The 14,744-nt window shown below is 36.0% G+C and overlaps 1 protein-coding gene across 2 annotated transcripts in view; it reads left to right on the top strand.

Annotated features, from left to right (window-relative positions):
- Positions 1–596: 596 nt before the first annotated feature.
- Positions 597–14,744, top strand: part of LOC108226274 (ferredoxin-dependent glutamate synthase, chloroplastic) — a 34,460-nt gene continuing 20,312 nt past the window's right edge. The window contains exons 1-10 of one of the 2 annotated variants that reach the window (XM_064079406.1): positions 597–1,165; positions 1,808–2,120; positions 2,775–3,217; positions 3,306–3,437; positions 5,042–5,140; positions 5,359–5,429; positions 5,800–5,896; positions 6,678–6,770; positions 7,525–7,670; positions 8,388–8,547. In XM_064079406.1, coding sequence (XP_063935476.1) covers positions 926–1,165; positions 1,808–2,120; positions 2,775–3,217; positions 3,306–3,437; positions 5,042–5,140; positions 5,359–5,429; positions 5,800–5,896; positions 6,678–6,770; positions 7,525–7,670; positions 8,388–8,547 — 1,794 coding nt within the window. In that variant the 5' untranslated portion in view covers positions 597–925. Of the gene's footprint in view, positions 1,166–1,807; positions 2,121–2,774; positions 3,238–3,305; positions 3,438–5,041; positions 5,141–5,358; positions 5,430–5,799; positions 5,897–6,677; positions 6,771–7,524; positions 7,671–8,387; positions 8,548–14,744 lie in introns of those variants that run through there. The other variant, XM_064079408.1, reaches the window with a different exon arrangement.

Raw genomic sequence — 14,744 nt, forward strand, 5'->3', positions numbered from 1 at the left:
TGGTGCATATGACATTCGTGTCAACTATGAATTAACCATGGTTAGAGATTCATCAAAATTGGGTTATGTCAAATAGATTTTGTATTATTTAGTTGCATTATTCTGCAACAAAAACAGTTTTATGGTTAAAATGAAAAAATCACATAAGTTTAATAGTTTTTTTTGATAATTAAGTCTTTTAATAACGACGCTTTTTGAATATTCTTTTCTAAATAATTAAGTTTATATATCTTTCTGTTCAAAAAAAAAAGTTTATATATTTTTATAATTTAGTTATGTTTCAAATAATTTCAACATGGATGAGAATCAAAATTCAATAATCCCACCTAAATGTTTAAAATTGTAATAATAAAATATAAACAGAGCTTTTAATTAACCTTGTATACAAAAAAATAATCCTTGAAGAAGTAGGGAACACAAAGCAAAAGCAAGCGAAGTGTTGAAGTGCATATGAACCATATAACCCCAACCATATCAACTACTACAAACATCACATCGATCTTGAGTTCGTAACGGTATTATCCACGTGTACGATCAGGATCACTCAACCCCTCCTGGCCTTTACATCTCGCCTTGAGCCGCCTAATATAGTAATGCATAATGAACAAAATAAATAAAAATAAATAAATACTACTGCTACAAACATGTAAGCATCAATCAATCAAGACGAAATATAAACCGAGAGAGAGTGGAATAGAATAGGCGTTGGTGTGTGTATGGTTCTGAATCTCCATTCCTTTTTATCTTCACTAATCCATTCCCATCTCTCAATTCCCTCCCCTTCTCCACACGATTCCCGTCTCTCTCTCCTCACGCTTTCTCTCTCTACACTCCTGTATTCAAAACCACACGCATTTCTAATTATTCACGCATGTAATTAAAAACACACACTACTAGGTTTATTACTTTCCACGATTGACTCGCCATGTCTGTGCAGTCAATACCGCACCTACTCTACTCTAATTCCGTGTTTTCGAGCAACAGAGACTGTGTGTTCGTTGATTTTATAGGCCTGTCTGCTAAATCAAGACGCCGTGTTAGAGCTGCTTCTGGTGTTTCAGCTGTTAGTAAGTTTAAGCGCGCGAATTTCTCGCCGATTAAAGCTGTTATTGATCTCGAAAGACTCGGAAATGCGTCAACGCAGTCGGAGAATCCCGAGCGCAAGGTCTATATTTTCTCTCGATCGTTTCTGTATATGTAACTGTGTTTATAATTAGGAGCTCATAATATGATGTATGCGTTGTTGTTTTTTAGGTCCAAATTATTAGGGTTTTTATTGAAAAAAAATTAATATCAAGTTTGGTTCCGTTTGGCAAAATTTATTCGTGTTTATCGTTGATATTGTTTGTTTTTATAAATATATGGCTTATACAAATTCTCGGGGTGAGCCAGGATCGAACCCAACTTGAGCTATCCAACCGTGCTCATAGTTGACATTGTTAGTTATTAGTAGAAGTGATTATATTCGAATTGCGAATTAGAAGTAATTTTTTTACTTGGAAGTTATAAGTTTGTGTACTCCTGAAGTTTTAAGTAAAATTTGACGTTTAAATACGTCAAAAAAGTTAACATGTATTTCATTCTCGTATAAGCCAGTTTTAAGCTGATGAGTTGTTGACTTATAAGCTAGAGTAAGAGTTGTAATTTGCGAAAGTCATTGGTGAGCTATTTGCATGTGCCATAAAGATTAAAGACTAGCCATGTTTAAATTGTGGTGTTTCTGGCAATTTCCGACAAGTCTTTATGCGTTTTTAGAGCGAAAAACGGAACTATAGAGATGAAGTAAAAGGTTTTCTTTGTTTTAAAGGCTGCCAACTTGGAAGATATATTGTCGGAAAGAGGGGCATGCGGAGTTGGATTTATTGCTAATTTGGAGAATAAAGCATCCAATAGTATAATTAAGGATGCTCTTACTGCCCTTGGCTGCATGGAACACCGTGGAGGTTGTGGAGCTGATAATGACTCTGGTGATGGTTCCGGAGTCATGAGTTCCATTCCTTGGGGACTTTTTAATAACTGGGCTGAAACACAAGGTCTTGCTCCTTTCGATAAGTTGCACACAGGTGTTGGAATGGTTTTTCTACCCAGAGACGCTGCCCAATGTGAAACTGCCAAAACAGGTTGGTAATCAAGATTGCTTTACAAATGATATACAATTGTCTTAACTCCTTTCCAGTAAGTATATTTTGCTTCACACAACGATTTTGTGTGTGCGGGTAGGGGTGGCTACCACGAAAATAATGGGAAGCATATTTTTATCGTGAAAGTTGTCATATACAGCTCAGTATATATCAACCTTGGCGGGATATGCTGTATGAATTTTCTTATTTTTGTAATTTTGCTGCATGATAAACTGAAAGTATGCAAACACTCAGTTATACTTTTAATAGTATGAAGAGTGATATATGATACATAATGAACCCATAAACAATTAGTATATGTTTTGTTTGAATTTCCTACTTCTACTTGTAACTTAATGAATAAACGTGAAAACTATTTACAAGGCCATGTTGACTGATACACAATACACGACATTAATTTTTCTTGATAACTACTTGCTTTCCTGCTACTCTTTTATGTCTCATGGTCTTTCCACTCTGTTCTTATTGCATAGTTAGATTGTAATAATACTAATTTGGAAGTATCACACATTAATTCGTTGGTAGCAGTATCTGTTAAAGAGTGCATGTTTCTCATATGCTAAGCTGTCGTTTTTTCGCTCTAGTGCACATAATTTTACTGTCTTCTAAATGGCAATCTGTTTGCTGGTGTAGCTATAAATAATATCTTTAAACAAGAGGGTCTTGAAGTGATTGGATGGAGGCCGGTACCTGTAGATACTGCTGTAGTTGGTTATTATGCAAGAGAAACCATGCCAAACATACAACAAGTTTTCGCCAGAATTATTAATGAAGAAAATGTAGATGATATTGAAAGAGAACTGTATATTTGCCGAAAATTAATTGAAAGAGTGGCAAACTCAGAAGCTTGGGGAAATGAGTTGTATTTCTGCTCGTTGTCCAACCAGACTATAGTTTACAAGGGGATGTTGCGCTCAGAGGTTCTTGGAAGATTTTACTATGATCTCCAGAATGATCTCTATGAGACCCCTTTTGCCATTTATCATCGGAGGTACAGCACAAATACTAGTCCTAGATGGCCACTTGCTCAACCAATGAGGTTACTTGGTCATAATGGGGAGATCAACACCATACAGGTTACAATATATATAACCATGTGAGTTGTCTTGCGTATTGAATTAGTTTGTATTTGATTCTTGTATTAAATTTGATTTTGTCATATAGGGAAATTTGAACTGGATGCAATCACGGGAAGCCTCATTGAAAGCGTCTGTTTGGCGTGGTCGTGAAAATGAAATTCGTCCTTTTGGCAATCCAAAAGGATCGGACTCTGCAAATCTTGATAGCACAGCAGAGGTACTCTCTCTCCCCCTCCCTCCCTCCCTTCTCTCTCTCTCTCCCCCCCTCTTTCCCTCCCTCCCTCTCCCCCCCTCTCACTGCATGTCTAATTCTGTTCTTTCTTTACTTTATCATATTTATTTTGTATAATTTATGCATAATATGTAATGCAACAGTTATAAAGAAGGTTGCAAAGAGTTGAGTGCACTTGGACACCATCATACATATGTCTATTCTTGATTAAAGTTGCTATTGTCATTAATATCACAGTGAGATGTTATTTTTCTTAAAAATATTACGCTGTGAGCAACTATTTTCTTATGTAAAACTTTGCACGATGAACCTGACATCAGCAGATAGTAGTTTTTTTGCTGTTCTTTTTGTTGACTAGGCATGAAATGTTGGAAACAAATATGCTTGTATTCTGTTTAAAAATGATGTTACATGGAGCCACCCAATTTGTAGAAGTTCAGCATGCTTCTTTAATATTTACGATCTGGATGCATACAACAATTTTGCAAGTTTTTGGCATTTTGCTGGTTGAGGAAGAAAATGGCATATAATCATATACAATCACAAATGTATTCTGATACTTATATTCGAACAGGATGTGCAATGATTACTCCTAGTTCATGGTCAAGATTTATTACTAAATGAATATGTATGATAAGCATCTCTGATATGTTTTTTATGTATAAAGTAGGCAATGATATCATAAGAGATTTGGTATATCTTAGATTTTTTTTAATAAGGGTCTTTTCCTTTCTACTGTTGGCAAGGCTTAATATAGACTACTGTAATGCTTCAAGAACGTGTACAAGTGGGTTTGTCTCTGAATCTTGTGTCATGGACATGCTCCACAACCCCACCCCACCCAACTTGCCTCTAGCTCCTGTAGTTGTGCAGTTATGCATGTCCACTTGTACTGATGTACTTAATGAAATAGACAATGATAATTTTTTTGAGGTAGGAGTTTCTTCTTAAATGGGCTAGACTTTGGACATGATGCGTTAATATTAAAGTTTAGTAGACTCAACTTGACAGAGTCTCTTCCTAGATAGTTAAGGTGCATTATCTCTACAACTTACAACTTAGACCTAGCATTGAAGGCACTTACTGACATTCGTCACTGTCGTCCCAACAAATATTGCCTTGCTAGATTTTGGCTTTAATAAGAAATCAACTTTTAAAAAAGGCAATGATATCCTTTTGCTTGCTATTCATTCCCCCAGAAGGCTAGGTAATTAATTATCAATCAGTTTGTTGTTTCTGATATGTGACTTGTGAGTATTTCATTCAGGAACATGCTTTCAGCATAACAATCATCAACTCATGTGCAAATATCTAACCCACAATTAAGCACAATTAATTAGATATGTATAGAGTTTAAGCTTTCCATATTTGGGCCCTGTGGTTTGATATGAAACTGATCTGTGGACCATGGTGCATTAGTTTCTTAACTTAGTTGCTTACCCTTAACCTTTCCTCTTTCTTTTATTAAATTGGGACTATATGCCATTATATGATTTTACGTGCTAAGCAGAAATTTCTTTTCCTCGGTCGCAGCATCATTTTTTTCTAGTTTTCTGCTGGCTAATGCTGTTCATTCTTATTCTGTCAAGTTGTTGCTTAGAAGTGGCCGCACTTCTGAGGAAGCTTTGATGATCCTGGTTCCAGAGGCATACAAGAATCATCCAACTTTGACAATAAAATATCCTGAGGTATTCTTGTTAAATTTTAATGTCAGCCAAGTAGTTTCCATGATATACCCTTAGCACAAAGTTACATTTTATTTTTATTGCTGTATTAATTTGCTGTCAATATAATATTATTATTGTACTGTTTGCACCTGTTGCTCGCTCGAATATTCTTATTCTTTGTTGAATGTATCATACGTAGGATTCCTAAAGTGAACAAACATCATCTACCTTTGTTTCAGGTTGCTGATTTTTATGATTATTACAAAGGTCAAATGGAGGCTTGGGATGGACCTGCCTTACTCTTGTTTAGGTAAAAGTTTCAGTATTAGCTTTTGATGCTACCAGTAATCTATAAAGAAATTGCATATCTGAAATTCCAAGAAATTATGTTTATATTTTGTAAGATGTGCAAATATAGAACTTTAATTGAAAATTCAACCACTTGAAATGCTCACTAGGATGGACTGAGCAAACATACCGAATACAAAGAAAACAATTATTTATTGTCCTCCACATTAAACATTAATGTCATCCCAAATGGCCTTTTTTAATTACGAATACTGGAAGAATGATTCTTTTTTTAAAAACAGCTAAATGTGTGTTTTCTTTTTCTTAGCCTAAAACTTGGACTCTAATTTTTTTTTAAATTTCTCCTGATTCCTCAATTCTTTTAATAACAGTGATGGAAAAACAGTAGGCGCCTGTCTTGATCGGAATGGACTTCGTCCTGCGAGATATTGGCGGACAATAGACAATGTCGTTTATGTTGCATCTGAGGTGTGTCTGGTGACATCATCTAATATAATTTACTTTTATGTCAAAATCATTAAAGCCCTATACAACCTAAGCATAGATCATGAATTTCTTTTTCTTCCTTTTTGGTTGTTTCCTTATTGAATTACATTATTAAATATTAATACTTCTTTATCGTATTGTGGGGCCACGGCGACCTGCAATCTACTCCATAAGTTTGGTTGAGTTGGTGTTGCAAGATGAAGTCAAGTTTAATGGAGTTTGCTAAGACTAAAAGATTTTATTTTTCATCGAACCTGCGTTAAATTTTTGGACATGAATAACTAATAATTAAGTGGTACTTGTACAAAACATTATGTACAAAAGATTATTAATCACTAGCAAAGGTTTGGTGAATGGTGCATATAATAATCTTACTCAAAACAGACTTTTACCTTGTAGAAGAATCTTGCTCAAGTACCAAGAGATTATATTAGAAATCTGACGATTCCTCCTACCTATAACTAGAAACAGAATATTTAAGGCAGTGCAAGTTCCCAATCTTTGGAAAGGTTGTATGGGAAATGCCTTGTAAAGTTCAAAAACATTATATTGGGAAAGTTCAAAAACATTAATGGTTTAGACCTTAGACAACATCTGATTTATTTTTTCTCAAACTCTTGCTGAGATGATTTTGTTTCTGCTTCATTTTGATGGTGAAGATTTAATATGTTGTAGCAATTTTGGAAGCATGCTTGCCTTATATAACATCTGACGTGCTATTGTAATATTCTTGATTTAATCATACTTTTTCATATTAATCTAGGTTGGTGTTGTCCCCATGGATGAGTCGAAAGTTATAATGAAAGGGCGGCTAGGTCCAGGAATGATGATAACAGCTGATTTAACAAGTGGTCAGGTGTGTACATAAATATTTTCCTGTTCCTTGGGGAATATGCTTGTTTCTCTATGTTTTTATTTGATTATCATGGTTTTTAACTTCTTTGTATACACTGCAATATGCTTACAGTTGTTCTGTTGGGTTGCACAAAAGCTTCAGTATTGCTTTTTTGTAGGAGCTAAAACGTAACACACAATATTTTGTCATACGGATTCAACATCAAACAATCCTGTGAATCCAAAATTTCTATTTAAAACCATTCAATTTCACCTTTTTCTTAGCATGTACATCCGCAAAGTTGTGTAAAATTTATTATTCGGCAATGTGATGCCATGTCTTTTGAACATCAAGTGGTTTTGTATGTATGTAGGTATCTGCTTGTCTTTTCTTGGTCACCATCTATATTTGAAATACAGTTTTCTTATGATTATAATTTCTTTTTATTAATTTCTCTTTAAGGAAGGAAAGTGTCACAATGTGTAGTGACGTCAACTAATTCCGGCTTTCTAACTGATTCTGCTTACCTAATATACGTTATAATAGTTCAGTTAATTGATGATTAAGATTTTCATTTTTTTTCAACTTTTACCTTGAACCTTAACTTTAATGTTAAAAAGCGGACATCAGAACTAGGTGATTAAATTCTCGTAAAGTGGTTGTCAGGCATATAACTCTGTATATTTTGGTTCACAATGTTTACCACTCATCTCTTGGAATATTTCATTGATATGTCATATGTTGCATTCTGATTTTATATTTCAAAAAATAACAGGTTTATGAGAATACGGAGGTTAAGAAACGTGTTGCATCATCCCTTCCCTATGGGAAGTGGTTGACTGAAAATATGCGATCCCTGGAGGCTAGAAAGTTTCTATCGACAAGCACTATGGAGAGTGAAACAATACTAAGACGGCAACAGTAAGATTTTCAAATTATATCTTCATTTAACTTTGCTTATATTAGTTATATGCATGTAGGGGCTATGCACATGTAATTCTTGTCATCACCTGTGTAAATTAATTTTGGGAGTGGGGGGAATAGTTTATGAAATATTCCTTGGGATAAATCTGTTTGGTTTATGACTGTAATTATATCAAATAATTAGATGTTGAGTTAAATGTAGAAGTTGTGCATTATTATCTTGTAAGCAGAAGTTTTAGTATTAGATCGGGATTGTAAATCATAAAATCTCTTTTAGCATGCATTTTTCGGGGCTAAAATCAAATTTGTAATCAGGCCAGTTATTTCTTGCAATGGGTTCTTTAATTAATTCTTTTCGAAAGAAAAAGTTCGTCAGTTTTTTATAATGGTTTCAACAACATGAAATCACTGAGATGTCAATAGTTTTTTCACTTTAATATTCTGATTTGATGATCACCAAGTTTAATGGTTGGATACCCACTAATGAAATGTCTATCTTTCATGATTTTTTTATAGTGGTTTCAGTAACATGAAATCATTTTCTCTTTACTATTCTGATTTGATGATCAGTGAGTTTAATCTGTTGATACCCACTAATGAATGGTCTATCTTTTTAAGATGATTGACAATAATTCACAGCAATCCATTTAAACTTTAACTGCACTTCGCAATACTTGCCATCTCAAATATTATAATTCTTTTATATGTAAACAGAGCACATGGGTACTCCAGTGAAGACGTCCAAATGGTTATTGAATCTATGGCTTCACAAGGGAAGGAGCCTACATTCTGCATGGGCGATGATGCTCCATTGGCAATACTATCGCAGAAGTCACACATGCTTTATGATTATTTCAAGCAAAGATTTGCTCAGGTTTAGCAAGTTTGCCTCATCTACTTCTAATTTATCTTGGATAAGCTTGCAAGATTGACTGCAACATCGCATATCTGTAGTTCTTATGTATTAATATATGTTAGGTCCTATAAACTCACTATATAATATGATATAGTGATCACAATCTGTAACACAGAATGACAATATAAGAGATTGAAGGCAATAAACTCTTATATTCACAAAGCTTTAATAGTTACAAAAACTCTCTCAGTGATTTATATTGTATCACTAAGAGCTGCTAGGGTTCTTAATAATGTACTCGATAACTCAACTCCTATAGAGTAACCCTAATCTGTGTTTATATAGACACAGTTACAAAATCAATCTCTGATTTGATATCCTATAAATCAGCTAATAAATCTATCAATCAAAGATTGCTCCAGTTTTCTGTTTAGTTTCCATAGTCAGCAAATCACTCCTCAGCCTCTATCCTTCCTTGAAGTATATCCGCTTCTGAGCTCTTTCCACGTGTAAACTCTGACGAGTCTTGACTATGTAAACTCTGATCAGACTTTATTAAACTCTGTCAGACTTTGCTAAACTCTGATCAGCTTCCAGTTTAAACTCTGATGATTCCTGTTCTAAAACAAACTTTAAGAACATTAGTAATCATCAATTATATCTAACAATCTCCCCCAACTTGTGCATAAATAAGTTATGTGCAAGTTAACAGATAATTGATGATGTCAAAACAAATAAGTCAAATGCAACAGAGTTTAACTAATTATAACAGAAAACTTTTAACACTTACAGATACTTTACTCCTTAGCTGCATAGACACCATTTGCTGTCTTTAGATACTCTCTGAGGAGTTCTTTCTCAGCTTCTTCAAGCACTGTAATCATTTGCCTCTTGATCTCTCTCAGTTCTGGATCTGAAACTCCAGTTTGATAAATTGCAGCTCTGAGATCATAGATCTTGTTCTTCTTCAAGTCCCTATCCAGCCTGATATTGTAAGCTTTATCAGACTCTTCATTAAATGCAAGAGTTCTGATTCCACCTATTGTTTCAATCTTTGCTGAATTTTTCTTCATCTCCACCAGCTGTCCTTTATGATTGAGGTATTTGGGAATGAAAGGTCCAGCATTTTTGTTCCCTGTAATACCCATCTTTCTTCTGATTTGATCTTTAAGCAGGTTGGAGATGTGTTGTCCTGACTTGTTTTTCACTTGAAATATGTATGATACATATCTCAATTCCTCCCAGTGTTTAGCATAGAGATCTGCTTCAAGTACTCTAAACACTGTTCCATCAGACATGAAGTAGATAAGAATATTATCTCCTCTGTCATTCTTCACCAACTGAACTGAATCAAGTTTATCCATTTTGTCTTGCAATACTCCAGTCTTGGGAGCACAGAGAGATGAGGGGTCATCTGGTCTTGATCCTATACTCTGATCAAATTTTTCATATTTGGATCCCAGTCCTCCTTTATCTCTTCCTGCCTTTCGATGAGAGATTGGTTGAATTGAGCCCTTTTCAAAGCTTATCTCAGTCATCAGAGTAGGCTTTGCAAATCCAGCCAGTGGGGTTGTTGTTGGTTTGAACACAGCTTGAGCTTTGTCAGAGGTTGTGTCTGTCTTTGCATTCTTATTAACTTGAGCTATGTCAGAGGTTAATCTTTCTTTTTGGGGTTCTGCAACATGAGCTTTGTCAGAGATTGCAACTTCTGTCTTCTTTTCCTTTACAACTTGATCCTTGTCAGAGGTTGTAGACTTCTTTTTATCCCAGCCTTTCTCCAGATGTTCATCTACTTTGCTTTTACCCTTGGAGGTGTATTCATCTTCAGAGTATACCTTTTTGACTGGTAAACTCTGATCAGCAACAGTAGCTTCCTTGATCAGTATTCCTTTTTCTTTTGGCTTTGTAGTTGACTTTGCAGGCTTTTGGATCTTTCCAGATTTTATAGCTTCAATATGTTCCTTTTTCAGCTCAGCTTCCTCTGCAGCAATCAACTCCAAATCCAAATTTGCTTCTGGATTTTCTTGTTCAAAAACCAATCTAGCAAGCTCTTCATCAGTCAATGGTTTATCTGATCCAGCCACTGGTCTGTGCTTTGATCCAGATGTGACAGTATGTGTTGGAGCAGACTTTGTGCTTTGCTTAGATTGTTTTTGACTGTCAGAGTTTGAAACTCTTCCACCAGTCCCTGCTTGAAATCTCTTGTGCTTTGTGAAGTCATCAGCATCATCATCATCATCCTTCTTCTTTCTCTTCAGAGTTTGAGTGGTAGACTTGCATTTGACTTGAGCTACTCTCTCCCCCTTTTTGACATCATCCTCATCAGGAATCAGTATGGATGTGATCAGAGAAAGTGATGATTGGATGGCTTCAAGCTGTTTGGACATCCTTTCTTGAGTAGATTCAATCAGGGTCATCCTCTTGTCCAGAGATTCATTGGCAGTCACCAGCTTCTGAACATTATCTCTCAGAGGGATTATAGTTCTTTTCTTCTCCAGCTCATTTGTTTCCTTGATATTAGCAACCTCTGTTCTTAGACCATCTATTGATTTAGATGTCTGGGCATGAGCAGGATGAAATGTCTTCAGATATAGAATTGTGCCTTTGAGGCTTGACATAACATCAGAGTTTGAGATTTTATTCTCTGCCATAGATAGAAATTCTTCAGCTTTAGGTGGCTCCAGAGAATGTTGATGGCTCAACCAGAGTTTATCCCAGACTTCATTTGGTGGATCAACCTGAAGATCCCTGGGAAGTGGCACAGAGTCTGTGTTCAGAGTTTGTAGCCTTGCATTGTACTGACTAGTAGACTCCCACTTCTGTTGGGTCAGAGGGACTCCATCATCTTCATCTTTGTCAGTATCTGAACTGTCATCATCCTCAGTATCAGAGTTTGCTTTGTCATCATCATCAACAGGATCAGCAACTTTCTCCACAGTGTCTTGAGCAGATTTTTCTTGAGCTTCAGACTGTGATTTGATAGATGCTTCACCAGTCTGAGCAAGAGACTGTAGAGCTTCCAAAGCTACTTGGTCAGATTCATCAACTACATCAGACCTGTAGTTTTCTGGAGCTGTGTCATGAACTATGGCACCCTCAGGAATCTTCATTGGAGATTGAGGAATCATCACTGGAGATTTAGGAATTGGAGTTTGGGTTCCATGATCAGATATTGGAGATTTGGGATCAGACATTGCTGTTTCAGTTTCAGCTGTAGCTTGCTCCTTACAAATAATTTCTTCATCTACTTCAGATGAAGTAGAAGATGCTGTAGCACCATCAGAGATTGGAACAGCCTGAAGAGGAAGTACCATCAGAGCTTGAGAAGATTCTGGTAGAGTGGTGGATGGTACTTGCTCTTCCTCAAGAGTGAAATCTGTGATTTCAGTGATTGGAATTTTTGCTCTTGCAGGCTTTTGAGCCCTTCTCTTGAATCTGGCTGGCTTCTGTGGACTGGCTTGAACAGGTTCAGATGCTGTTGTAGGAGTGGGTTCCAAATCATCATATTCATATGCTGCAACAAGCCTCCTTCTTTTCTGCTTTGGAGGAGAAGCAGCTTCAGGGTGGACAGGAGTCTCAGAGTTTATTTGAGGGTCAGAGTTTAAATGAGCCTCAGAGTTTAAATGAGCCTCAGAGTTTACTGGCTCATCAGTGTTTGTCTGCTCATCAGTGTTTGGTTTCAGAACATGTGTAGCAACAGAGGTTCTTGTTCTTTTTGCAGTAGAAGGGGCTGCATCAGACTTTGCAGTCCATTTGGACTTGGATGCAGAAGTTCTGGGTGCTTGAGAAGAGACTGTAGATTGTTGATCTGCTGGAGGCATGTTCAGTCTATCTCTAATTTGAGCTGGAATTTGTAACGGCCTGAGAACTGGCCTCTTTTCATCTTTAGAGATGAGATCTTTGAAAGCCCTTTTATGCAACTTAAAAGGTCTGATCTCATCATCAAATGCTACCTCTCCAACAGATGCATTGAACAATAATTGGCAAAATCGAGAGAAATAGATAACTTTACGATTTTCATTCATTCTCTCACCAATATTTCTAATAACTAATCTACCATAATCAAAATTAGTAGAATAGATCAGAGAATACCCAATTTGTAGCATGTCCATGGGTATTGCATCCCAGTTGGTGGATTTCTTCTGGAAAGCCCTGGTTATGCAATCAAAGAAGAAACTCCATTCCTTCCTTAGTCCAGGACGCTTCAGTTGGCCCAATTTGTCCAGAGAGTCATAGTAGCCCAAGTCAGTCATCATGACTCTTAGATTTGCCTCGCCATGTGTGATGTAATTTGAACGTTCAGGTAGGTTAAGAGCTTGACGGACTGTGGCTGGAGTGACAGCATACTCCTCTCCTTCGTAAGAGAATACAATGGATGGAGATCCATCTGTACCACCATTATCATAATGACCCGTCCTCCAAAAAGTTATAATCTGACTACCAGAGAGTCTGGCAGGAGCTGTAAGGGCTGTGGCTAGAGCACTCTGTGCCAAGAAGCGCTGGAAAGGGTGATAGTCCCTTGGGGCTTCAGCAGTGTCAAGGATGGCTGCATAGTTATTGGGGACAAAGTCCACACCTGCATGGGTGAATGTAGTAGTTGCCATTATATCAGAGATTGTGAGTAGAGATATGTGTTTGAGAAAATGTGTGTGAGAAGATTTGAATTTCAGAGAAAAGAGAGCAAGAGTTTGTGTGTAAAGATTAAGTGTAAAAGTGAAGAAGAAGCAATAAAATCTGATGATAAACTCTTCAGATTTTGTTTAGCTGTACACGCTTGGCTTCTGTGTTCACTTGGACACCTGTCAGATTTTAACTGGTAGTTGAATGTTAGTGGGATAGAGAAACGAGAGTAATAATCATGAGCGCAGTAAAACATGTGCGGTAGTAACTGCTAATTACACGTTCTCCTATGAAAATGTTTTTCATGCAAACCCACTAACGATACACCCGTTTGAAATACTCCTTTCATATTCTCTGAATATTTGAACTCCTGTAATGTACAAGATATTAAAAATCAAGATGAAATCTCTCGAATTTTAAACTCTGAGATTTTTATCAAAGAAAATAAATTTCTAAGTACCTCAGAATAAAGACATTATTTTCAGAATATTCATCAATAAATCAGAGTTTGTCATAGAATCCATAGCTCAATAATGTGCTTGTGAAATAATGTGTGTGATTTAACATATTACATCAGAGACTAGAGAATTTCACAATTTCGTAATTATAAGGTAGACAAGAATAATTTATTCAAACTCTCAAGACATAGACAGACGATATACTCTGATGGAGAAATATAAAATAAACCAAACCCTTTTTTTTTTTTTTTTTTTTCAAGGACGCTTTTCAGTGTAAATGAATCACGACCTTTAAATTATTATTTTGCAACAGTATTTCTCCAGTAATCAGAGATTGTGACTGGTCACCATAGATTATAAAATCTTGGCAATTACTTAATACCAGTAAGTGTTTGGGTCTTTCCAATCACTGCCATATAGACATCTAAGATCTCAAAGGAGTACTGTGCTTATTTGCAGGGGTATTTATATAGCATCAGAGTTTATAATCACTGTCTAATTTTACTGAGAGAAAATGCAGATTAATCAGTCTCACTTATAATTAAGATATGTGAAGTAATAGAGTCTCAATGATATCAACATGCATATAGTGTAAAATAGTAGCACAAAATTGAGATCAGGATTAAAGAACTGAACTGAGATTCATGATTACTAATTCATATCATGCTTCATAGTATCTTCACAGGTTTGTTTTCTCAGAGAAGTAAAAAAGAGATTATTAATCAAGATTCAGAGTTTACAAACATCAGAGAATATCGTCAGAGAATGACGATCAGAGAATATCATCAGAGTATATCACACAGAGTATATCATCAGAGAATGTCATCAGTGTTTAACAATCAGAGTATGTCAAGGCAATATTTGTGAGCAATACATATGGTAATTTGAAAATTGAAATTTGAAAGGTCTGACCAGTATGTTTACTCAGTTCCTGATATCATTCCTAGCTCATTCACCAACCTAGTAAAGGTTGCTTCACTTAGTGGTTTGGTGAATATATCTGCTAGCTGCTGTTCAGTAGGAACAAAGTGAAGTTCAATGGTTCCTTCCTCTACATGCTCCCTTATAAAATGGTATCTTATGCTGATGTGCTTTGTCAGAGAATGTTGAACTGGGTTTCCTGTCATAGCAATAGCA

The sequence above is a fragment of the Daucus carota genome, chromosome 6 (genome assembly GCF_001625215.2).
Source record: "Daucus carota subsp. sativus chromosome 6, DH1 v3.0, whole genome shotgun sequence".
Taxonomy (NCBI): domain Eukaryota; kingdom Viridiplantae; phylum Streptophyta; class Magnoliopsida; order Apiales; family Apiaceae; genus Daucus; species Daucus carota.